At 40.2% G+C, this 27,138-nt stretch overlaps 1 protein-coding gene across 1 annotated transcript in view; it reads left to right on the forward strand.

Annotated features, from left to right (window-relative positions):
• nphs1 (NPHS1 adhesion molecule, nephrin) overlaps nt 1–21,050 on the forward strand; it is a 104,950-nt gene extending 83,900 nt beyond the window's left edge. The window contains exons 18-33 of the mRNA XM_036132350.1: nt 99–271; nt 977–1,117; nt 1,696–1,836; nt 3,188–3,309; nt 3,913–4,072; nt 4,206–4,362; nt 5,832–5,983; nt 10,153–10,264; nt 10,362–10,543; nt 10,646–10,684; nt 12,620–12,742; nt 13,301–13,349; nt 16,936–17,068; nt 18,698–18,782; nt 18,949–19,112; nt 19,754–21,050. Coding sequence (XP_035988243.1) covers nt 99–271; nt 977–1,117; nt 1,696–1,836; nt 3,188–3,309; nt 3,913–4,072; nt 4,206–4,362; nt 5,832–5,983; nt 10,153–10,264; nt 10,362–10,543; nt 10,646–10,684; nt 12,620–12,742; nt 13,301–13,349; nt 16,936–17,068; nt 18,698–18,782; nt 18,949–19,112; nt 19,754–19,843 — 2,023 coding nt within the window. The 3' untranslated portion in view covers nt 19,844–21,050. The remainder of the gene's footprint in view (nt 1–98; nt 272–976; nt 1,118–1,695; nt 1,837–3,187; nt 3,310–3,912; nt 4,073–4,205; nt 4,363–5,831; nt 5,984–10,152; nt 10,265–10,361; nt 10,544–10,645; nt 10,685–12,619; nt 12,743–13,300; nt 13,350–16,935; nt 17,069–18,697; nt 18,783–18,948; nt 19,113–19,753) is intronic.
• The last annotated feature ends 6,088 nt before the right edge of the window (nt 21,051–27,138 follow it).

Raw genomic sequence — 27,138 nt, forward strand, 5'->3', positions numbered from 1 at the left:
ATGACAGATGTTTATCTTCTCGGGCGTGTGGAGTTGAATGTTGATTAATTGAAAATTTGAAATGAAAAATTTTTTTTAATTTTGCTGGCTGCTCCCAGGTTGCCGGGAGTTGAGGAGAAGCCCATGAAGTCTCTGTTTGAGGGTGTTTCTGTGCTCAGTAGGCTGTCCCTGAATCTGAGTTCACAGCACAACAACCAGAAGGTGATCTGTCAGGCCTACAGTCCTGTGTTGGAAGAAGCAGCGAAGACATTTTACCACCTGAATGTGCTGTGTAAGAGAAGGTTTCAAAAACTATTTTTTCTCTTTATTTATTTTTATTTTTTTGTCACACACGTGTGTAACCATGCAATAAAATTTGCTTCATCTTTAAACGTCTAATCGCTAACGAATGAAATCTGCATTGCCGGTATATTTTTTTGCTGTATCTATTTTTTTTGTTTTTTTTGTTTTTTGTTTACAGGAAACCTTTGTTATGATCTGTGTGTCTGTTGAGCTGTGCGGCTGTGTGTCCTAATTGTGCATTTGCTTTGCTGCATGGCCATGTTTGCCTTTGATGCCATTTCACAGGCAGCAGTCAGCCTCTGCTTCAAAGCTGGGTGCTGTGTATGAGCATGAAGGAATGTCACTGTGTGTTTGTGTAGATCTGCATTTGGACAACGGTACTGTCAGGCGTCGTTTTATTGCCTGTCCCTCTCCCTCCCACGTTGCCTCACTCCCCCCTTTTGTCGACGTGCTTGAAGTTGGTTAGATCTAGAATTATTGGTGGGAGGTTGACTTTCTACTGGTTTGACTCTCATTAGTGTCGCGTCGTGCTTTCATGCTTTGCACGTTTTGTGGGGTTTTTGTGCTCAGCCTTGTTGGATCTTATCACTCCTGTGGACAGGAGCCTGTATTTATTCCTTTTTTGTATGTAATATTTGTATGAATTCAACCGGATTTGTGTTTCTGTGCCACTTTTTTTTTCTTTTTCCATCAGATCCTCCTGAATTCAGTCCGGAGCAGACCACAGAAGTCCAGGTGGAGGAGGATGACGTGGCAACCATCCCCCTGATGGTCTCAGCTAACCCCGAGGTGTTCTCCTGTATTTGGCTGCACCGCAGGCAGACGCTGGTCAAAGGTGATCCGGAGCCGTGTGATGGCTCTATAAACCAGGTCTTAGTTGAGCTGAGCCAGCAAGTAAGCACTCAGCTCTGCCATTCGGGGTCTGAATAAAACATAGCAGGTTAGCCAGCATGGGACCCTGCCAAATGTGATTCTCATTACAGCCCTAATATATTCAGTCTAAATGAGGATTGCTGAATACAACACAGCGGCTTTAAACCTGTCTTCCTATCCAGGTCGATGTCATCAGAGAGCCCAGCTGCACCCACACCCTTTCTGTTAGCTCTGCTACTTCTATTATATGCAGCCAACCCCATGGAATGACTGTGTTTTTCAAATGAGGAAAAAACATCTCTTACTTTTTTTTTTTGGGTGCTGCGGTACAGAGGGTCTCCCTCACACACACCTACTTTCGGTCTTGGAGTGGGAATCTAGCCAGGCCAATCAATAATGCAGGATTAGATGTCACTTAGAGACTATTGGCCAGAGGACATGCTGTTGATGAGCATGTAATGAATACTTGATTTACTATTGCTTTGTGTGTGTCTGTGTGTGTGTGTGCGTGTGTGTGTGTGTGTGTGTGTGTATCTTAAGGGGAAGATATACGCCACCAGTGGTCAGATGACCACTCTCTGGAGATCAGGAATGTGACGAGGAAAGACGGCGGACTTTACACTATCAAATGTGAAAATGACGAAGGTGTCGACCAAACCACGGTTGAGCTGGATGTTCTTTGTAAGACACTGTTTGTAGAGAACACATAAACAGGTCCTAATACAGTATGTAATATATTCAGTGGCTGTTATAGTATGAATGATTGCAGTTCATCTAAAGCTACAGATTGCAATTCTGCAATCACAAAGGCTGTAATATTTCTGGTTTCATGTCCTAAATAATCTGCTTTCTAATAATATATTTGACAACTTGGTTTAACTGATCTTAAGCTGCTCCCACAATGTTTCCTACAATGAATGTCGCCAGTTTAAAAAAGGCATTTTTGCTGCAGGTTTGTAAATACCGACTGCTTAAAAATGACTTAACCCAAATGCTGAAACGGTCCAAAGGCAGCTCTCGTATGTCAGGTCACTTGACCTTGCTACTCTGAGCCAGACTTCCTAGATACAAAATGACTTACAAATAGACTTACTTACTGGTTATTAGGTTTTTGAATAATTCAGTGCAGTTAATTCATATATGTTGCTTGCTAAATAGTGCAATTGTAAACTTGTCTAAAGCTACAGATTATCAGACAACCAAACTGGCTTTCATGTTCATCCTCAAAAAAAAAACTTCATTAGGCCTCCAACGCAAGGCCATCCACCTCGTCCGCTGCCTCGGGCCCAGCCTCAAGCTGCAGGCCCTCTGCCTCGATAGTAATGATTTAATAATGCTAGCGCTGAAAATGTAGGTCTGTCTCATTCACCAAAGCCCATGGTACACGACTAATGGATTCTGCCATCCTGCACTGACTGGGCTTGACAGTTGTAGATATTCATTATGTATGGAGGATTGTAGTGGCTTTTAAGTGTGGCAGTGGATCCCACTTAACAATGTCGGTCTTTGTTAGGAGACCAACACAAGCGGGTACCACCAACCCAGAGGTCTGTGTCTTGCGAGTGTTTCTCGCCACTGTTCTTCAAGAGGGAACATAGGTTCAGACAAGTTGGCACTAATGGCCTTACTGTTGCATGTACATGGCACCCACGGGAAGCGTAAAAGGCTTATGAGGCTAACAAAGAAGAAAAGTGCGGGTTCTCTGACTGGGAGAAGAGATTGGCTGATGTGTAGACGGATAGAGAGAGCGAAGAAAAAGGAGGGGCAAACTGGTCAGTCTGCCGTAATCTGCATAGGGATGTGCTCTCATTAGAGACTTTCGTGGGTCATATAACCAGCTTTTAATTTGCCATCGTTGCTCCGGCATGGTAAGAAGTTAATAGTGTTGTATCCCAAGGGTTGTGCACACTGTCAAAGCCAAACAAGTGCAAGAGTAATTATCGTAAATCAACATGCCTTTTTTGTAATGCTTGATTTGTCTTAGGCTGACTTTACTTGTGCATTAGCCTCTCCCTCTTTTCCTCACACTCAGATGCTCCCAGCCTCAAACCAGAGAAAGACCCTGTGTTTGTTAACCTGGGGGGAACAGCAGACCTGATATGTGTGGCAGATGCCAACCCCATTATACCTGGCATGTTCTCTTGGAAATGGCTAGTGAGTGCTACAACAAACACACACACACACACACACACACACACACACTGCAGGAGCCGCAACAGTCAAAGGCTAGAATCTATTTCCTCTCTCTGGCTTCCTCTGTGCTATTTTCTCTGTTCTTACCGTTTATCACCGGGCTTTCTAAATGCACAGATGCACCATAATTCACTGGCTTTAACTATCCTTCCACCCGACGTCTCCTTGTTTCACACTCAGCCCAAATCTAGAAAAATAGCTTTCATTACTGTTGCGTGACTAAAGGGCACATTTGTCAATGTGGTGTGGCTTCTCTATCTGCTGATGCTCTCCGTGGTCCAGCCCACCCCCTGGCAGTCGATTGCATGTTCTTTCCCTCTACTTTTATTGACCCTCCTTTTCTTGTGTCTTGGGGCTCTGCAGCCTTCGACGTTATTCTTCTTTGTCCTCTCAGCTTGTTCTGTTGAACGCCCTTCCCATGCACACATCAAGTGATAATGCCTGGCTACCTGTCTTGCCGCGTGAAGCGAGACAGGTATCGCGCCGTCCTCCAGAGGGAGGGGAGCAGGTACTGAGGGATAGGAGCTGTCGCTTGCTTATTTCCCCTCACTCTGTTATCCGCAGGGAGAGGAAGAGGTGGAGATGGGAGAGGAGACCCAGGAAGACGAATCAAGCCTTCTGACCATTTATAATGTGACTCGGGCTCATGCTGGTTTTTACCAGTGTACGGCCAGCAATGGCATAGCTCTCCCTGCCAGTGTGGAAATGCAGCTGGTAGTGCAATGTAAGTCTGCAATTGCTATTTTTGAGCTTAAGAGGTAAACTAAGCCTTTAATGTAGTCTTGTATTTGTTTGTGTGGACTTAAAGAGATATGGTTTCTGGATACTTTTTCCCCAATCTGTTCTTTATTGTGCAGTCACACCGGTACTTCGGAAAGGACCCCAATGGAGCAAGGTTGCCAGTCGAGGGGATGGCACTACCACAGCTGAGTTGGTGTGTCAGGCTGAGGGCATTCCTCGTGTAGAGTTCATTTGGGGGAAGAAAGGGATGCTCATAGATTTGGCCAATCCCAGGTCAGGAAGTGGTTTAATTTCTGGTTCATAGTTCTTTTTGATGCCAAAGTCATGTCACAAAAACAAACGTCAGTGTATTGCATTGTGTTTTTTTTTTTTTCATAAACCATAACCCTGTAACAGGACCCTGTTATTATGAAAAGGACACTTTTTTTTCTCATTCCACCACACTATTCTAAATAGTGTGGTGTGTATTTGTTTAGAGCTCCTCTCACTTTGATACCAGGTAATAAAATCCTCGGCCACCAATTGCTTTCAGAGGTCACATCATTGGGAAATCCCATCCGAATTCCTGTGTGATTCATTCTCAGTATAAATACAGCTCTTCTGTGAAAGCCAAAGACGTTTAATGGGGAGAACTATAGTAAGCATACAGCATCATGAAGCCACAGAAACACGGCAGTCAGACAGCAGGTCAAGTTGTGGAGACGTCCGAATCAGGATTACGTTACAAAAAGAAGTTTTAAACATTGTATAGAATGTTGTTCAATCCATCATACAGAAACAGAATGAAAATGGTACAACTAAAAACAAAGGAGAACAGTACTCAGATATTCAGCCAAGAGGCCCATGGTAACTCTGGAGGAGCTCCATTGATCTATGGCTCAGGTGAAAGGATATTTTGACAAGACAACTACTAGTTGTCCATCCCCCAACCACACACTGTCTTTTGTTTATCAAAGATTGGGTGCAGGTCCAGGAGAGCAACCCAAACATCCCCTCACCCCAGCTTGCAGTTGTGCCTGCCAAAAATCTGGTTTTATTGAAGAATAAAAAGAAGAAAGCCATTTGTTTAAACAGAAACAAGAAGAAGTCCTGTCTGCAGTGGGCAACAAGCCATGAAGTGGACACAGCAAACATGCTCAGGACGTTGAGACCAAATGTTTTGACCTGCATGCAAAACCATATGTGTGACAGAAAACTAGCACTGCACACCATCCTAAACACACCATGGCACTGATTAAACAAGGGAGTGTCCGTGTTACGCTGTGTGGGTGCTTTTTTTCGGCAGTGAGCCCCTGTCCCTGTGGTGCAGAGTATCACCTTCCGGCCGGACAATGATCTTAAACATGGAAAGGTTTCAGGTCAAAGCATAATTATGTGCTAGATTGGCCCAGTCAACTGAGAAGGGCAAGCCAATGTTATTGATTTGACTGTACCTCAGAGAGATAACCATCTGAATAAGTTTAAAATAATCTGTAAAAAAAAATATTACAAACAAAACAAATCCCTTCCTGGATGAGCAAATATTTTGCACTCATCACCCAAAACACCTGTAGCTGTAACTCCAAAGAAAGGTATAATTTTTACATTCGCTCAACATGTCTGCATATACATTTACAAGCCACACTTTAAATATTTTTACTATTTGTTTTTCTTTATTTTACATTCTTCTTTCAACAAGCTTTAGTGTCGGCACAGTGCTTATCCTTTTTCCTACCTGTGCACCATAAATCTTCACGCTGCAGGTACGAGGAGAGGACAGAGAGGGAGGGTTCCATCCACACCAGCACGCTGCGAGTGGTGAATGTGAGCGCCGTTCTGGACTACGCTGTCTTCAGCTGCACCGCTCGCAACTCACTTGGGGAAGACAAGCTAGACATCCAGCTCGTCAGCACAAGTATTGCATCTGCATACATTTCCATTTTAAGTGCAAACGGCCGTGCGTCTCTGGGTGACTGTGATTTTTAGCAGTAGTCTTCCTTGGTGTCCTGCAAAAGGAAGAGAAAGGGGGGGAAAAGTAGCGGTGCCAAATGTTTTGGCATTTCATGAGAGGAAAAAGAAACTAGTTCAAATGCAGTGTTTCTGAATATCTATAAACCAACAGATTTTAACCTATTTATTTTTAAATGTGTAATGATTTTCATTATTACACAGACACTTCCTGCAGTTTAGTTGTTCGGCCAACATAAACCATACTGAGCCTCATTGTTCTTCTAAACACACAGGCGAGGCGAGATGCGATTGACTGGATAAATACCAAGAGACAGATTACTGCAGGAAAGTGTTTATTGGTTCTTGACCATCCTTGGCATCCATGTCTATCCACTGTGCCCTGTATATTTGTAAATTTGCCCCCTGGTGGACAAGAAAAATATACTCACGAATGTTGTTTTTTTTAAATGAATGGCAAATGATTAAAGTCTTTTTTTTTTATTCATTTTTTATTTTTTTATGGCACGCACCGGGTAGGGATTATTCATATCACACACTTGGCAGGAAAGCACAAATGTTTCCGTCTGTTCTTGTTTGGATACAGTTGAATAAAAACTGAATCGATGCCTTCTGGTCCAAATTCTATCCGGCCTTCTCAGCTAGATCAGAATAGTTAGTAGTTAGGATCATCGTCACAATTCCCAAGATGATTCTGTAAACTGCGGAGAGAGTTGTTGTTCACAAGAGCCAGACCTTATTTTATTTTCTTCATATCTACCTTATCATTTAGCCCACAGCACTACTTTGCTTCCTCCACAGATAAGAGGTGCAGCGATAAGCTTTACTCTCCTGGCATACTCAGTGCTTTTCCACCCTTGAGCTATTGAATGTATCTGCACACTACCAGTTTAATCAACCAAGTCCAGCTCTCACCAAATGCCAGCAGCTATCAATACACATTTAATGTTTACTATAAAAACTTTAAAATGCAATCCAATACTGTACTGACCATTTTTTTTTTTTTTGCCCACGTGTTTTTTTCTCCTTCTTCTTGCGGCTATGTTTGAATTATCATAATTAATTTGGCACAGTGATAATACATTTTAAATGCTTCTTTATCACCTTGGAGCTGAGAGACAGCATGAATAGTGATATCTTATTTCAAACGACCTCCTTGCTTTCTCAGAGTTGAGCTGAGAATTATTTCGTTTTTTTTTCTAAACTGGTGTGCAGACTGGAAGCATGCACTAGCATAGCGTTTCCCTCTTATGCTTCTGTTTAAACCGCCTGTCTTCCTTCTTACCTTGACTACTATAAAATGATGTTGATCAATCACATAAAATCCTGATAAAAATACATTCAAGTCTGCATTTGCAGAGAGACTGATGGTGGAAAACTTCACACATGGTATACACACACGCACACATCCTTGTTTAATGTACACAGCCAGGACCGTGCCTTGACTTCCATAGACTTCCATTCATTTTCAAGCATTTCTATGGCCTAACCCTAACCTTTACCAGTTTATACATAAACCTAACCCACACCTAAACCTGATTGATACCTTGGTCCTAAATGTAAACCCATAGCTTTTTTCTGTCTTTACTTTACATCAAAATCCTCCCTTTGGTAGTCTAATGAGCAAAAAAGTGTCTTGCTCAGCTGCAAGTACAAGAACATACAAACGCAGTTAGATGATGATGATGATGATGATGATGATGATGATGATGATGATGATGATGATGATGATGATGATGATGATGATGATGGCATCATCTATCTGCTGCATCATGCTCCGGCTTATCTGCAGAAACATGAACACAACCACGACTCCTGAAGGACAAGCTGGAGGTGGTCAGGGGTGGACCACCACCTGTCACAGTGGATACTAGATTACCTCACTGGTTGACCGCAGTATGAGAGGACACGGGGCTGTGTCTCTGACGGGTTGGTCTGCAGCATGCGAGCACCGCGGGGAACTGTGCTGGTACCGTTTCTGTTCACCATCAACTCTGCAGACTTCTCCATCAGCTCTCCGTCAGCTGGAGAGCTGATAGAGAACCTTCAGAAGTTCTCTGCCATAATCAGTTGCAATCACAGACGAGGAGGAGTCAGAGTACAGTTAAGTGGGATGGGGAGCTCTGTAGACTGGTGCCAGCAGAACCATCTCAGGTTAAATGCAGGGAATACAAAGGAGCTGGTGGTGGACCTCCGCAAGCACAGACACACTTCATTGATACTGGAGCTGATGTTGAGACAGACTCTTATAAGAACCTGGGTGTTTACCTGTACAATACCATGGATACTCTTTATAGGAAGGCTCAGAGCAGATTGTACCTTCCACCTGGAGAGGAAGTTTGCAGTGCAAGGGGCGCTCCTGAAGACCTTCTTTTACTCAGTGGTGGCATTAGCCAGTTTTTATAGTGTGGTTTGTTGGAGCAGCAGCCTAACGGTAGCTGAGAGGAAGCGACTGGATTAGCGACTGGATTAGGAGGGCCAGCTCTGTCCTGGGACGGCCACTGGACCCAGAGCAGGTGGTGGGAGATAGAAGGACTGTAAATAACATCACTGATGGACAACGTCTCCACCCCATGCGTGGAGCTGTTGCAGATCTGGAGAGCTCTTTCAGTGACAGACTGCTGCACAATAGATGCTCAAAGGAACGCTTCAGCTGGTACTTCATCCCAGCTGCTGTTAGACTTTATCATCTTTACTGCTCACAACAGACTCAATAAGTGTTTACAATCATGCTACTGGGTTGCACGGGTTCTGATCTGATTAAGAATCATTCAGATTGTCTTTCAGATGCTAATGTCAATCTACACACCTCTTAGCTTAGCTCAGCTAGTGTTTGTACAATTTTTACAGTTTCACAGTTTTCTTACTTAGCTTTTTACTCATATTAGTCAGTCTAGTGTGTAAGTCTGGCGTATACTGGCTATTTCCCTATTGTGAGATAATAAAGGTATTTCTATTCTATTCTCTTCTATTCTGTGTATATATTTTTAGGTTGATCAAGCTGCGTAGGAATCTTTACTGACTAATCCACAACTCTCTGTTTGCCTTGGGTATATTTATAATGTGGCGAAGACTCCAGCAACGCTTGAAGTACTGGTCAATGACCCTGGATGAAGGTCACAAGGCAAAATGTATTTTTTTTCCCCAGTACTTCAAATGCCGCTTGAGGCTTCACTTCACCAGATCGTTGACCCACTCCATGCACCTTGAGAGTCGTTCATGTCGTGCCAGAAACTTTTGGATCTATAAATATGATGTGACAAAGTCGTATGTTTACCCATTCTACAAAACCGGAAACATTATACAAATAAACACTGGTTTTGTATAACGGATGTGTTGATCTTAGTAACAGAGGAACTCATTTTATCTTGCTAGATCCAGAGTAATAAAAAGTGTAAAACAACTGGAACTGTGAGAAATAAGATTGAGTTCATCTTGCCATTGTACACTACAGGAGGAATGTTAACAGAGTTGAAACTAATCTCCAAAGATCACTTTCAGAAAACCTAAAAATAAAATTCGGTGTAAGATGATGCCTCTGCAATAAACGATGAATTTTAAATCTTTTAACACATCTTTGCCAAGAAGTGTGGATACTACAACCCTGCAACAGTTGCAGAAATAAAGATTCATATATGACTATTATCGCGGTCATCAGCTAAAATCATGCAGGTATTTGACATTTAAGCATCCACTACCCACTGGCATCAGTTGCTACCTGCCATTTGGATGCCTAAACCTTGCAAGAATTACTGTGTTTTCATACACGGCCATGGTCAGAAATAGAAGAGAAATTATATATTTTATTTTCATTCTTCCGCGAAGAAAAACAACAGGCCTGCACTCACATTTGAAATGATCACTTTGTCTATTTCCAACTTCTCTATATAAATCAAAGGGGTAAGATTATGGCGAGCGCAACCCTGTAGGCAGCCGAGTGGCATGTGCTATTTTAGAGTACGTACATGCAATCAGTTTCTCTCATAATAGCACACATTCCCATTTCTTAGCAACCGAAGCCTTGTCAAAGAGTTCACCGCGGTGTGAAAGTGTTTAGCTGTCGCACAAACAACAGGTTAACATTTTAGGCTCATTATCTGTTATTTTCCCCCTCAGATCACCCAGATCCACCTTCATTGTTTCGTCAAGTCGGTGTAACCCATGACTCTGTCACTCTAGAGTGGATCCCTGGCTTTAATGGGGGCTTGCAGCAGAGATTTCGGATAAGGCAAGGACAAACAAACAAAGAGCTGGACATTCTTACTAGAACAAAGAAGCTGTCTTTGATGGAGTTGTTTTTTATTAATTTTTATTTTTTTTGACAGATACATCTGGGACAAAGCCATCAGCTTCATGTATGTCGATGTCCTTCCCCCTGATGAAACAACCTTCACTGTTACGGGTCTGCAGCCGTTGACCACCTACAACTTCTCAGTTAATGCCCTCAATGCTATAGGAGAGAGTGGCTATGCTGACAATGGTGCAGTACTGACCATCACCACTAAGGGTCAGTTTGGAGTTACCCCCCCAGCTTTATCCAGTGAGGACTGATGTCAACACTACATTTAAGATAAATGTGTTTTATGGTATCATTTCTCTATCTTCACAGTGAAGGAGTCTGAGGATCCAGTGGATGACAATGAACAGGGTGAGTTTTTTTTCCACTCAACTTTTTAGAAAGCAAATATTATATTTGACAGGGATTCTAAAAGTTTTGGTAAGTTCAGTTTAAGACTTTTTAATACCTCTTTAAGACGTGAATGATTTAAATTTAGGGCCAACAGGAATTATCAGAAATACTTTCATAACCTTCTTAATAACGTATTAATTCCTTCTTACAGTGTATTATACGCTTTTTAACAGTTATTGACAACAAGTTTTTGCCATTTATTGAAATCCTTGTTTTGAAGCCAAAATATTTATTTATTAACACAATTACTCATCAAGGTTGGAAACATGCAACTATTTTTAATTCCATGTTTTGCCATACTGTATTTTTTTTTATTCACAAAAAACATATCTAGTAATATGCATAAGAATTTAAATAGTTCAATAGAAAAAAATTCTCACTGAAGATGATTCACTTAATTTCACTGAAAATTACCATAAGTTTTACATCATGAAGACAGAAAGAGTGAAAGCAGCAGCGACCAATACAGTCTCTCTGTACATCATTAGCTGGAAAAATTGGAAAACCTACGTTCTTAAGATTATATCAACATCTAATTATTTATTTATCTTTACAAAATTAAACTAAGTTCCTCCATCATCATATTACACACAGTGTAATAATGTTAATAATGTAACAATGTTTTCATGACCGGGGCCAAAATTCAAACCGAAATACAAGTTAAACTGATTGCACAGCCCTAACAGGTAGTAAATAATGAGAAAAGAAACGTTTAATTTAAATAGCTTAAACAAACAATTTGAAGCCAACATGTCAGAGTCAGGGGCAACATTCTTTCACAGGCTTGTGGGGAACGCTGAATCGCCAAGGCTTTGTTCCTTTTAGCAGAGCTTACTAATTCCTGGCAAAGGAGGGTTTGTAATTTTTTTACAGTGTAATAAGATCCGCCTGGAACAAACAAACACAATCAGCACATTTAAACAAACCCTAAAACATATTGATAGAAGAGTCAAGCAATGACTGGACATAGAAACATAACCTCTGGAGTGCCTTCAAGACTTTTCTCATTTTTTTACTGTATAAGTAATTTTAATGATTAAAATATCATTTATTCTCTCAAAAAGTTGTTTTTGCTTATCTCATCTGTATATTAGAAAGTCTGGGAATATCAACAACTGGCAATATTTTTTACTTTGTGCATAATGTAGGTCGAAAATGTCCCACCTTTATCCCTTTGTTTAAAGGCTATATATCATGCTTTTTTAAAAAAAAAAATCTTCCAAAGTCAACTATAGGCATATATATGATGAAATATTGCTTTGGCACTACAGGGTATTTATTTGTTATGATATATTAGTTTTTTTCTGGAGCTATTTTTCCAACCTGGAGGACTTCATTGTGACGCCGCCTCTCCCCGTGTGGGGTTGTCCTAAAGTCTCAACTGTGAGCAGAAATGATCTCACTTCGCCTCATATCACCACTCACTCAAAATCATTAAAATGTCTTCATAAAGGTAAAAAAAAAAAAAAAGTTCCACACTGTTTATGCAGGTTAGTAGATTTACAACGCATTAAAAATATATTCACCTGGTGGAAAGGAATGAAACAAAATCTAACCTCAAAGCCTAACATCATTTACATTAACACAGCCGAAGTTTAAAAATAAATAAATAAAAATCCCCAAAATGATCAAACAGCACAGATGGGTTTAGATGAGTTTTCAGAGTTTGAAGAAACCCAGGTGAGAGAAACAGCTACTTTCCTTTAATTAATCATGTTAAACCAGACACCTTCAGTGGCAGTTACAGGCGCAGTTATTTTTATCACCTGCTAGTTTTTAATTATTAAAAATGCTGCTGAGAGACCAGTCAGGTGTTTTTATCATCACATGTCCTTCACTTTAACTTTAGCTGTTCTGCACGATCTGATACTCCTGTTTTTTGCTCGCATCCAGCTCCGAGTGGCGTGCCGACCCGTTTGACTGTGGCCTTCACAGTGGTGTTCGGAGTCCTGCTGCTGTTGAATTCACTGGGCTGCTTCTTGGGGCGGAAGTGGAAGAACAGGCGTGACAAAACAAGTACCCGTGATTATCTTTTCATCTGCGGATGGGGAAGTGTTCCTAGCTCTCTTGTCTTTGCAATGTTCTGATCCCCCTTTGCAAGACTCTAAAAAGATTACTCTGAGCAATGATGTAATTGTCAGCTCAGCACCACCTCATCTCGCTGTGTCCCTCTTTCTGTTTGTGTGTACTGTCTCCTCTCCTTTTGCTCACCATCTGAGCCTCTACCTCGCTCCGCATTCATCCCTCAAAACTGTCACTTCCATGTTGCATTCATATCTTTTATCTCATTGGCCAGCTTCATGTCCTTCCTCTTCTCTCCCCCGACTTTTGTCTCTTTCCATTTGTTCAACAGCCTAACTATCAAGGCCTCCTTTCTCAATCTTTCAGGTTTTTCTTTCCTTTTACACCTTTACTTGCCCTCTGGTTTCTACATTGAATTTCTTTCACATCTCACTAATCTTTCATTCACTCTTGCTCTCTGGCCTCTTTAGTTTCCTGATAAGATTGAGCGCGTTTGATAGGATACCTCTCCGCTTTAAGTATTTCTTGCTCGTATTTCTGTTCCCTATGCAGAGATAGAAGGGGAAGCTGCGGTGAATGGACAGAAAAGTGAAGAGGATGTGTAAGTCAAGGTTTTGTTCACTGGGAGAAATAAAGATACACACATTTCGTGATCTTTTGTAAATCCATTAGAAAGCAACTGAGGTGGCAAAACAAGCTTAGATAAAAATCCATCTTAACTGGTGTCTTTAACCTTGTATCACACATACAGGATCGCCTAGAGACCACATTATGAAGCCATGCTGAAGCATTTAAACCTGTGAATTCTCCCAGAGTTTATTTTACGTTACACCATATGCTTAAATGTGTGTTTTGCAGAATTTATGTTATAGACCAAAACAACATAGTGCATTATTTTGGGGAAGGAAAACCAGGCATGGTTTTAATTTTTCTTTACAAATAAATAAAAAAAGGTGTGTTGTGCATTTTTAGTACGCTGATAAATAATACCCACTAACACCGACTGCCTTAAGAAGCCACTCAGTCAGTCTATATTTGTTACCTATGAATAATCCCGATTTCAGTATCTCTTCTGTGAAGGCCTCAGACATTTATTAGAGAACTTTGGTGAACCAACACCCCCTTGAAGACCAAAAAGGGCAGCTGAGAAGTTTAGGGATTAAGAGGTTGATAGATTTAATGTGGGATAGAGTTATACACTCACCGGCCACTTTATTAGGTACACCTGTCCAACTGCTCGTTAACACTTAATTTCTAAGCAGCCAATCACATGGCGGCAACTCAGTGCATTTAGGCATGTAGACATGATCAAGAGAATCTCCTGCAGTTCAAACCGCGCATCAGTATGGGGAAGAAAGGTGATTTGAGTGACTTTGAACGTGGCATGATTGTTGGTGCCAGAAGGGCTGGTCTGAGTATTTCAGAAACTGCAAATCTACTGGGATTTTCACGCACAACCATATCTAGGGTTTACAGAGAATGGTCCGAAAAAGATGATGCCAGAGGTCAGATGAGAATGGCCAGACTGGTTCGAGCTGATAGAAGGGCAACAGTGACTAAAATAACCACCCGTTACAACCAAGGTGGGCAGAAGAGCATCTCTGAACGCACAGTACGTCGAACTTTGAGGCAGATGGGCTACAGCAGCAGAAGACCACATCCGGTGCCACTCCTTTCAGCTAAGAACAGGAAACTGAGGCTACAATTTGCACAAGCTCATCGAAATTGGACAATAGAAGATTGGAAAAACGTTGCCTGGTCTGATGAGTCTCGATTTATGCTGCGACAGTCGGATGGTAGGGTCAGAATTTGGCGTCTACAACATGAAAGCATGGATCCATCCTGCCTTGTATCAACGGTTCAGGCTGGTGGTGGTGGTGTCATGGTGTGGGGAATATTTTCTTGGCACTCTTTGGGTCCCTTGGTACCAATTGAGCATCGCTGCAACGCCACAGCCTACCTGAGTATTGTTGCTGACCATGTCCATCCCTTTATGACCACAATGTACCCAACTTCTGATGGCTACTTTCAGCAGGATAATGCGCCATGTCATAAAGCTGGAATCATCTCAGACTGGTTTCTTGAACATGACAATGAGTTCGCTGTACTCAAATGGCCTCCACAGTCACCAGATCTCAATCCAATAGAGCATCTTTGGGATGTGGTGGAACGGGAGATTCGCATCATGGATGTGCAGCCGACAAATCTGCGGCAACTGTGTGATGCCATCATGTCAATGTGGACCAAACTCCCTGAGGAATGCTTCCAGCACCTTGTTGAATCTATGCCACGAAGAATTGAGGCAGTTCTGAAGGCAAAAGGGGGTCCAACCCGTTACTAGCATGGGGTACCTAATAAAGTGGCCGGTGAGTGTACAACATAGGTTTTGAACATCTTATAGAGCAAAGTGTTCATGCATGGTAAGGTGAGTATTGATCAGAGAAGCAACCAAGGAGGTACAGAAATTCACAGTTCAGTTTGGAGCATCTTTTGACAGCTCTGCCATTAGATGTGATCGAAGCGTGGCAAGAAGAACGCCACTTTAGAAAGAAAGCCACAGGAAGTTCCATTTAAAGTTTGCCACAAGCCAGGTAGGGGACATAGCATGCATGTGATAAAAGGGGCTCTGGTCAGATACCCTACATGCAAAATACAATGTGTACCTGTCAGGTTCAAACACCTAAAACATTCATTCAATAACAAAAAGAAGAGAGACAACAGGGTTAAATGTTGCGAGGAGACCAGCAGAGAGATGAATTCCTTTACATCTCTTTCCTGATCTGAAATCCACTCTGCTGCTGCTGTACTTTTTATTATCTCAAAAAGGGAGGGCCTTAGTTTCATTGCAGAGCTTAAGGAAGGGGGAAACATACTTTAGTGTGACCTTTGACATCATAAACAAGCAGTTTCAGGTATACAGAACAACCTTGACAATTGACCATTTAGTGACCAGAAAAGAGAGGATACACACATGGCTGGGTGCAATTCATCACAGATAAGATAGAGCTTTACAAAAACGATCAACATTTATGGTGAGGCTATTGCTTGCACCAGGCCTTACTCTGTAACATTGGAGAGAGATATCAGTCCTCTGAAAAACACTCTGATGTCTGAAAAACCCGAACCTTAAAACCTTTTTAATAGTAAAGAGCAAATACATGATAAATGCAATAAACATAGTAAATAATAATAAAACATGTAGAATAGTAAAAATAAATTCCATCAGTACCCCTGTACACTCTGAATCTGATCCCTACAGTGAACCATGGTGATGGCAGCATCATGCTGTGGGGACACTTTTCATCTGCAGGAACAGATGGTCAAGTTGGTCAGATCACATAAGAATATGGACTGAGCTAAATAAAGGGCTGTCATGGAAGAAAATATGTAAGAGACTTGTGCTCATAGCAGAGGTTCATTATTCAGCAGAAAAAAACCAAGGCAGAGCAAGAATGGATTGGTTTAGATCAAAGCATATATTCACATTTAATAGAATGGGCCAATCAAAGATGTATGGATGGATGTTCATCCTATTGGAAATCTGTGACAAGACTTGCAAGGCGATCCAAAGACCTGAAAGGCGATCCAAAGAATTGGGCAAAACTACTCAGTCTCTGGATGTGCAAAGCTGGAAGAGACTCAAAATCATTTGCAGCCTTAACTCATGCGCCACCGTCAGGGGCCAAGGTAGCTTACTACCATCTGCGTGTGAATGGGTGAATGAATGGGTGAATGATGGAATATAGTGTAAAGCCCTTCAGGGTCGTCAAGACTTGATAGAGCGCTAACAAGTACAGGCCATTTACCATTCAACTGCAACGAAATGGTGTTCTACAAAGTATTGACTCAGTTGCAGTGAGGGAGACCAAAACAAATGCATACCTCACTTTTCAGGTTGCATTTGTCAAACATTTTAAGATCCATGTATCAGTTTTATTACACTTCATCTTTATGCACTACTTTGTGTTGGTCTACCACAGAATTCCAATAAAAACAACATTTGTGGATGTAATGAGACAAAATACCTCTGCAAAGCCCTGTAGTAATCATAAGATGCCCAATGCCTGCAAGAAAAAAAAAAAGTTTCTAACTAAAACTGTGTGGTTGGTATATTTCTTAATGCACACTAGGGACTAATTATCAGCAGTGTTACCACGAATCCCACATGATCTGATTTCTACACGCAGGTCAAGTCAATCAACTGTTAGCAAGTCCAATAAGTATGAGAGCAGAGAAAAAATCAACACCGGAGCCCAGCGCACCCTCCTCATTGACTCTGGATCTGAAACTGAGAGCAACGTCTACGAGAGCTACACAGCGGTAAGAAGGAGAAAGGAGTACGTGGCGCGAAGGAAAAGGGCAACAGATAATATGCAGAGACACCGAGAAACAGATGAGGAGAGGAAAGAGATTAGGCAGAAGGTGAAAAGATCTGGCAGCGGAGGAAGTGCAGGGTTCAGCCATGAAGAGGAAAAGGGATAAATAAACTAATGAAACCTTTCGTTGTGCGCAGGGATGGAACATCGATCAATAGCTCACAATTAGCATTCAAAATACACATTGATCTTGGAGAAATTATCATTTTGTTCTTTAAAAAGGCCAAGAGGGATTTAAACCTTGAAGAAAACAGTTATTGAGGTAAAAGGAAACAGATCAGGCAGTGCTGTCAGAGGAGAATCAATTTGCAAATACACATGGAGGCAAAGCTCACCTCACCTTAATTTGACTTTAAACATATTTACTTTCAGCAAAATCTGGTTTTGCTTGGAAATAGTTTTCTATTTTATGTGTTATCGGTATAATATCTTGGGTTATGCCCAAAGATATTATACCGATGAAGAATGTAGGTCGATATGCCTCTGCAACATTTCATTCCTTAGACATCAATCATTACTTTATATGGTGCCCTTAACATTTGTTGGCAACTCCAGTAAATATGTATACGAAGCGCAATAATAAAATAGGTTTTGTTGTTTTTGTTTTTTTTCCCAACTTTTATTTTTTTCCAGAAATCTTTTCCAGATTAATTCAGAAAGTTCTGAATTAATCTTTTTATAAACTCCTGTCAATTTTACGCATGGAATTATTGCAACTGATGCATTTTTAAACTTGTACTCAAATTTTTACTTTTACTACTTTGACCAAAGGGTTTGGGGTTTTTAACTTAGAATAGATAATATAGTTTCTCTATTTGCTATGCTTACAGAGGACAGGGGTACATGTAAAGCAGATTTATGTTGAAAATGTAAAGGCTTTTTGTTGCCTCCAAATGGGGTACAACTAGTTATTGGGTTGTGGGTGGGGTGGGGTAATGATTTGTCACATATGGATGTTTTGCTTTAGTATGGTATGGTAAATGGAGAAGAAAGCCACTTGCATCCACATAGCCTTGGAAACATTGAAGATAAAGATGGCATGGCAGCCCAGCTAGCTGCTGAAGGAAGTCAGAAAAGTAGCAGTTTAAAACTCATGTGAATAATTTATTCAAAATAGGAAAAGCCTTGCAGGTGTGTTTAAAATGGGTTTTATTAATTTTCTTTCGGGCCGATAGTCATTGTAGTGAGCGTTTTTAAGAGTCTTCATTGATGGTGTAACTGAGGCTGCTTTGCTTTTTCCTATTTCACCATAATAAAAGTTTCCCCTGCAGAGAGTCATGTGCTGTGAGCATGAAAACATTAGAGCAAAAAGAAGCAACGAAATTCAGAATTTTTAGTGTATTGTTGGACTATTTAAAGCAAAATAGTGTAAGGACACGGTTTCAGCTCTTCCTGGAAAATTCACCTTATGCAAATCTGCATTACGTTGTCCTGCCAAAAACTAAAGTAGGCTACGTGCACGCAGGAAGTAGAAACAACTTTTCACCCCCTCTTTGAACTAATGACATGTGGAAATGCTTTGTGAAGGAGGTTGCATAACTCTTATTTGATGCTATGTCTTCTGTTTCTGCAGTTTCAGGAAGACTCCCGTTATTATTATCCTGCCGGTGACTACAAACCCTCCCTTGGTCCACACCCCGAAGAAAGACGTGGCCTTGGTGAGACCCAAACCTTGCCTGAACAAGGCCTCAGTAAAGACTGACAAGCCAGTATGGCCGCAGACAGTGTCGATAGAGGCTGTTTTTTGCAGGCAGTGGATGAAAAATATAATGATCCTTATTTTTGACTCATATCTGTGTTGTGATTGTGTATGGGCTGTTGAAGGTGTCATCCCTGCGAACCTTGAAAGCCATTTCTATGAAGATGTGGGAGATGGAAGAGCGTACCAGGACACATTGGCCTCACCCCTTCCTCCCTACCCTCCATTGTTCTCTGACCACAGACAGACCCAGCAAGCTGAGGACTGGAGGTCACCCACCTACCCTCAGGTCTCTGAGAAAACACATTTGAGACTGTTGACTGATAAATGCATTTAAATCATATGATGTATCTCTAGTGTGGCACTCTACAGTCCTACTTAACATTTTCTTCTCAGTTTTTGGGTCTTTGTCACAGTAGAATATTGTAGATTATCAAATGAATATTGATCTCAGACATAGATAGAAGTTTTCAAATGAAGATTTAATTTTTAAGGAGGAAAAGGCTACCCAAACTACCCTGCTCCTACGGTAATTTTTAGGCAGATGCGTTTAATCCTGCAAGCTACACATAAAACAAATAGTCATTGACATCTAGCAATCTGGAAAGGGGTTTACAAAGCTCTTTCTAAGCCACTGGGACTCAAATGAACCACAGTAAGAACCGTTCTCTACAACTGGAGAACACATGAATCAGTAGAGAACCTTCCTAGAATCCGCCCACCTACCAAAATCATTCAAGAATGTATTGACAACTCATCCAGGGGCTTAGCACGAGATCGTTTTGACATACAGCTAGGTGGATTTGAATGACATTTCTCCATTAACATATTTAATCAGATTATCTCCATCTGGATTTATATCAGGCTAATCATTTTTTCACAGTGCTGTATGCAATTAACTGTAGTCTGGATATAATCTTCTCTTCACAGGGTATCAAGAAAGCAGGGCAGTTGATGGATGATCAGCAAGCAAGGCGGGATTATGATCTACCCTTCGAACTTCGAGGAGAATTAGTCTAGAGGGAGACAATGAGATCGATGGAATAGCCTTATGACTCAACTGTAGGCTTAGAATAAAATGCTGTATAGGAGTATTCACTCCCCTCTTAATTATTTTATTTTTTGGCTTGAGCTTGATTAAATTCACAAGAGCAAAATATCAAATATTTAAGCTATTCACCTTTAAAGTTTTGGAGGTTGTTTTTTTTTTTTTTTTCTTCCTCTCTTTAAAAGAATGAGTTGACCTGATGCCCAGGCTTGAATTACAAACCGACACTGAATAAGAAGGAAAGAAGAATGTTGCAGTGTTTCAAAAAGACAGATTTGAAAGCTTTAGTCCCCTCATTGGAGTCTGGAATGTCAAATTTATAAGATGCTTTTTCCATCAACACAGATGCTAGGAGCATACTGTGAGGTTAGTTTCCACTTATATTCCTCTTTCCATGCCCCCTTTCACCGTTTTCCTCTCTCCCTAAGCCGATTCATGGTCACTACCCTCAGTCCCCCTTCTTCTGCTGGCCCGCAGGTAGACATGAATCAGTCGGTTAGAGACAGAAATGAACTGACATGTGTGCGCTTGGCGCTGGAGCAGAAGCAACAGAGGCTCACGGTGCCACCCAGGCAGACATCATCCTTTTGACCCATCTGACATTAACATTTTCCAGTGTGTATCCAGATGAGAACCTGATGACAGGGCTCTCTCCCTCCTCCCGTAGACTATAAAGACTTTCACATCTGACAGCTGGTCTTATGGAGTCCCTACAATGGGATCATACTGAGCGGTATTTTAGCACAGTTTCGTCTTAAGGAGAGCGAAACCGTATCCGCGGCCAGACTCTATAATCCTGTTTTCTCTCGGACCGGGATTCGGCTCGCAGCATTGGTGGCGGGAAGAAACCGTGCCGGGAATTTGCAGTCCGAGAGAGACTGAGATGAGGAAAAAAGGTTAAGCTAAGCCTTAACTGTGGCTGCTGCAACAAAAAGATCTTCTCTGCTTCATGCCCTTAATAACCGATTATCAAATCAAGGTATTTGATAACCAAAAAGAAAAGGGACGTTATAATAATGATCTTACGCAATATATTGTGATGAGTCTTAGTTCCCATTTCAGACCTGTAGAAAGACACATTAAAAAATCATGTGACTATTTGAATAAAAAAAATCCCTCTCTGATATATATTTGTTTAAACTGGCTCCATAACCTTTAGTAATCTGTTCCGGGGGGGAATTTAATTCTTTAACCAAAGCTGCTCAGACATTCTAACAATCCATCGTGTCTATAGCACCTTGCAAAAATATTCATGAGCTTTGACATTTTTCACACTTTCTCATGACACAGTCTCACACTTTAGTTTATTTTAATGGAATTATATCCAACAAACCAAAGTAGCCCAAAATTGTGAAGTAGAAGGAAAATTATATACAATTTTCTAAATGTTCTACAAATAAATAAAAATGTGGTGAGGTGCATTTCTTTACAGAATCTTGTACTCTGATTCCCCTAAATAAAATTCCAGGTAACCAATGACCTTTAGAAGTCGTGGATTTCGTGAGTTCACCTGTGAGTCTGACTGGAAATGCAATTCCTCTGTGAAGGCTTCAGGGACTTGTTAGAAAACAACAGTGAACACATTAGTCAGAACACTAAGGAACACGGCAGACAGACAGTTGAAGAAAAAAAATTACAGAGAAAATTTATGTAGGGTTAGGTTAGAAAAAAACACAAAGCTTAAAAAAAAATCCCAGAGAGCATTGTTTAACTCATTCGAAAATGTAGTGCGTAGGACACAAGTGGAAATCTACTAAGGCATGGTATTTCTCTTGAACGGACTAAGCATGCAAAGAGAGGATTAATCAGAAAAGCAGCCAAGAGGCACATGATAGCTCTGGAGTGATATCAGAGATCCATTTCTCATAGGATAAGTACTCCAAAAACCTTGCCTTTACTGAAGACATTTTTAAAAGAAAGTCACAGGAAGTCCCAGAAGTCACCAAAAATTGGGTATGTGCTACTTGCTGAAATGACAGAGCACAACCCCTTCCAACAGGTTCCACGGCTCCGCATCTCTTGGCATTTTGTGAGGCCAAATCCGTACCTCCGAGTAGCCCTGCTGTATGCTTGATAGGGAAGCCTGTGTACCATAGATTTTGTCACATATACCCTCTCTTGAGAGCTGGCTGCTACTGATGTGCAGCCCTGATTCCCATTCAAATGGTGGCAGCAAACACAAAGCGGTTAAAGAAAAACACAAGCAGGTAGGCAGCAAAGGAAGAAAACAAATCAGGACACTTAGGCTGCATCCAAAACATGTTTTTTTTGTGAACTTGCTGTAGACAACAAAGGCAAAAATGGCCAAAGGCTTCTTATCTACATGGATGACCAACAAGTCATGTAATATGTGAAAGTGTAAATGGTGCTACTTACAAGGTATGCGCGCTCTTCTCTCCGGCCATTTTTGTTAACTTTTGTGACATAGGTTGCGCTTACAGCTTACGTCACTTTGCGGGGTTTATATGCTAAAGGAGCTATGTGAGGAAGCATACAGGCTCCTTTTCCTAACTTCTTCTCTACTCTCTGCACTATCCGGACAGCACTTATAATCAGAACCGCTGACGCACTTCCGCTTTGGCTAAAGAGTCCTTACCCAACAAACGTTTTTTGGACACATCCCCAGATTGTGGGGCGTTTCACAGAGATAATAATTGGTCTCTCTAGGATGACAAGGCCACAAAAACTGCAACAGTAACCTGGTGAGAAATCCTCGGTTTATAAAGTTTATTTTCAGTTTGTTTTTTCTTCTCTTCTAAGCAATGCAAGATCCAGGCGCTTTGCATTTACAGATATGGATAAGTACGTGGAGAGTTTATATGGTATCAGTCACACCACACCAAAACTCTTGCACTGTGCTCAAGACACCTTGGAAAAATTATTTTCATATTTTTGCAGCTCTTATTGCTACTGTGTTCTTAGAGTGGAGACGTGTTATAATTTTTTAGCTTCAAAGGACTGTCAAGGTGATCAGTGGTTCCCAAGCAAAAACGTTGTGTTATAAACTCAATATGGATCTCATACATGCTGTTTACTTCATTTATCAGTGGCTATGACTGATCAGTATAGGCACACTGGGAACCTTTTAGGCTGTAGATCATTTGGCTGTCGGGGATTTCCTGAAAAATGCTATGACTTTGTCTTTAACACGTGTTACAAACTGTCTCCGTGTCCAATTTTATCTTTTCTATCGAGTATTCATCACAGCGTCCCTGCACATGATGTAGCCCGCGATCATCCATTTTTCTCTTTGAGTGAAAAGTCCTGGAGGGCCTTAAAAAAACACAATGCATTATTTCAAAGGAAATATTTACTTACAGGGTGCAAGATTGTATTTACATTTGTCCAACCTGCAAATTTCCTTAGTGGGGTTTGAATGCCTGGAGAGAAATCACAATATTTTTCACTGAGTCTGGTATTCTCCATCATGAGCTGTCAAGGTGTGTTTTTGTCTCATTACTGAACAAGTGTTTAAGTTGCTGTGTAACTGAGTTCTGTTTTCATACCAAAGCTTGTTCATAATGCTTCGTTTCAGCTCAGGCATGAACAGTAATCTGCTAGAGCTTGACAGCTCAATACTGTATGTCACCTTCTATTTTCCCTCGCTCGTCTCATGGACATTTTGACATGTTGCTTTCAGGGGAATCTCACGGGAGCTCAGAGAGCCTGCGAGAGGGCAAAATTAATAACATTCAATTACCCCATGCCTAAGGTTATTTGTCTGTGTGATTCTGTATGGTTAAATGCTCTTTTTATAACAAATAATCTATGTAACTTTAGCAATTAGTGCAACCTCTTAACGATCCAATAAAGTCATGCTAAAAATATGTAAATTGTGGTCATTGCTTGTATTTATGTATTAATTCAGTTTATTAATTATGATACACCTCTAGTTCAAATAGAGAATGAATCATTACAGCTGTAGTTTTGGAAGGATAAACACAATGTTTCTTTTAGTGCTTCTTCGTGCCTGAATAAAAAGTGCATTCTATTTTGTTGCTGTGAGGACTTCTCTTGTTCACAACACTCTTTAGGTGATGCTATAGTTATTAAGTCAAGTTTAATTCTGAACTCAAGCTAGGCTTTATGAAAAATACTTCCATAGAAGCTATTCTTTTTACATTTTAATTTATGTTTAGACTTGCAGTGATCCTGACAAAGGAAGTCTGCCTTCATATTTGACTTTGTTGTGAGTACCTTAAGGTTTTGGGTCAAAACTGACTAGCTTTCAAAATTGTTTGTGATTTAGGTCACCTGAATGAGCACAAATTACAGTCAGATTCTGTGCTTGTAAGTCAGGATGTGTAAATGTGAATATATTTTTCTACATTGTAAACCAAATTATCAGAGAATTTTATCTTTGCAAATCCATAGATTTGTTAAAAAGATTAATTACACAAGTTACAATTGTTTTACACAAGCGAAAAAATTTGATGAAAAAAAATGTAATGTCTGTTTACAGATGTATGTATTTATTTATTTGGATCCCCATTAGCTGTCAGCAATTTGATAGCTACTCTTCCTGGGGTCCTACAGATATAAAGCAAAACTCTGTATGTAAAACTGTAGAGTGCAAACACAAATCTTTACAGATTTTTCTTCTTCTCAGCTGAGTGGTCAATGTCATGGTAATCAAAACTTAACAATCCAATCAGAAAACAGATGGGTCAACATATATATATATATATATATATATATATATATATATATATATATATATATATATATATATATATATATATATAACTTGTATAAAAAATATGTAGCTTGCGTAAAAAGTTTGAAACTTGAGTAATCACTTTAAAAATACAAATATTTTTTTTCTATTTTTTACACAGATATAAATTATTTTATATAGATGCACAAAGATATATTCTCAGACATTTTGGGTTACCGTGTGTAAAAAATTTATTTACAACTACTACACATTCTGATTTACAAGGGCAAAATATATATGACTTCAATTTGAGTCCATTCACCTGGACAAAAGGTCTAATTCTATCTTGAGAATAGTAACCTCAGAGAATGTAGCACATGTAACCTCAGAGAATGTTTCATCAAAATGTAATACATTCTTTCATATGGGTTTGCAAAGTTTTAGCAAGGCCTGGATGTTTGTTTTTCATTTGACTTCTAAAAAATATGTCACATTATATGTAGAAGTAGAAGGAAAATCGCATTTTTCTTTACGGTTTTAATCACAAAAAAACTGGCATTTTAATGGCAATCTGTAGAATGTTAATAGCCACTGTAAATATTGTACAGAAACATACAGTCGGGCGTGTGCCTTTTTCCCACCAGGTATGAGGACATGAGTGCATTTGACATTACCGATCAATCAGTCAATATTAAAAGTTTTACACAGCATTGGCACAGTGTTTGGTTTTGACATTTAGCAGACCTACACCTACTGTGAGGATATTAATAATTGTTTATACAACCTTTATTCCATTAGTTAAAGCAACATTCTTAACAGCATCAATATTGCATTTTGAATAACATTCAACAGAATAATTAACAGCTTAAATTCTTACCAGATTAAATAACTTGTGGGTCTATTAAAATGCAACTTTTTTTATATCTGTTATGCACTAGTATTGCTTAAGCTCACAACATTTTTGATACAAAATACTTTGCTGCTGCCAGAAGTTGTATCATCCTTTAGCCTCTACATGGAGACGTAAAGTCTTGGCACTCTCCCTCTTCCAATAAAAATGATTGTCATTCAAAAGTTATACCTTAAAAGTCAACAAACACACTTTAACATATATACACAGCCCAGTCATCTCAGTAGGTACATGTGTCTATTGCATGTTAAAATAAGAGAAATAAGCCAATCACATGTCAGCAATGCCTTTGGACATCACTTCTGACAAAGACAACTTGCTAAAGTTCAAACAAAGTGCCAGAATGGGCAAAAGAGGGGGTTTAAATCAACACGGCATGGTCATTGGTGCCGGATGGGCTGCTGATCTAATGAGATTTCCACACCCAGTCATTTTCAGGCTTCGCCAGAGAAAGACAAAAAATTGGCCGAGAAGTAATTGTGTGGATAAAAAACGCCTTGTTAAAGTCAGAGATCTGTGAAGAATGGTCATAAGGTCAAATAGCCACTTGATACAAGGAAGGGCTGGGGAATACACCTATGAAGGCACAACATTTTGAACCTAAAAACAAATAAGGGGGGGGTGGGGAGGAACAACAGACCCTCCTTGTTACCACTCTGGTCAGCTAAGAGCAGCAATCTGAGGCTGGTCTTATGAGCCCCAGTTTCAGCTGTAACTTTAAGACAAGAGGGTCCGAATTTAGCAGAAATACGATGAAAGCATGGATCCATCCTGCAATGTGTCAATGGTTCAGGCAGTTGGCAGTGGTGAAATGGTGTTAGGGGATATTTTCTTGGCACACTTTGGACCTTCATATTGCTGAATGACTGGAGGATCTTTCCTGACCCTATACATCCCTTTAGGTCCATGGTCTACCCACCTTCTGATTGTATTGGCTGGTCTGTAGCAGGAATCGCCCGAGAGGCTCCTGACCCTTCTCCCGTAACTCCAGCTTGTATAGTCAAGGAAAGTTTAGTTGTATAGCACATTTTAGTAACAAACTATTTAAAGTGCTCTACATGAACAGAACAGAAAAAAACAAAACAAAATACACAGAGGAAAGTACATTGCAGTGGAATGATAGCAGCTGGTTAAAATAAGCTGGGCTGAAAACTTAATCTAATGATGTTTCAGTTAATTACAACAGTTTAAATAGAACATTCAATGGCGACTCTAAACAAGGTTTTTAACCTCGATTTAAAGGAACTCAGGGTTTCGGCACTTAAACAGTCTCCTGGTAGCGTGTTATATATATATATATATATATATATATATATATATATATATATATATATATATATATATATATATATATATATGATAGATAGATAGATAGATAGATAGATAGATAGATAGATAGATAGATAGATAGATAGATAGATACCCTGCTCCACCTTTATTGTATTATAACAGAGCACAACCTTTCACTTAAGAAAGTAGTGGCCACTAAAATACAGCCGTCATTGCATTCAGCAACTGACCGATTCCAGTAACATGATGCAGTATTACATAAATATTAAATAAATATGAGAATAGTCTTTAGAGAAAGAAAAAAAAAGAAAAAATAATTAAGCTTAAGACTTGAGGGAGAGCTAAAGGGGAGACCAAACCCAATCTTTATTCACCAACATTGAACAGACAGACAAACAGACACACAGACT

This window comes from Fundulus heteroclitus, chromosome 3 (assembly GCF_011125445.2).
Source record: "Fundulus heteroclitus isolate FHET01 chromosome 3, MU-UCD_Fhet_4.1, whole genome shotgun sequence".
NCBI lineage: Eukaryota > Metazoa > Chordata > Actinopteri > Cyprinodontiformes > Fundulidae > Fundulus > Fundulus heteroclitus.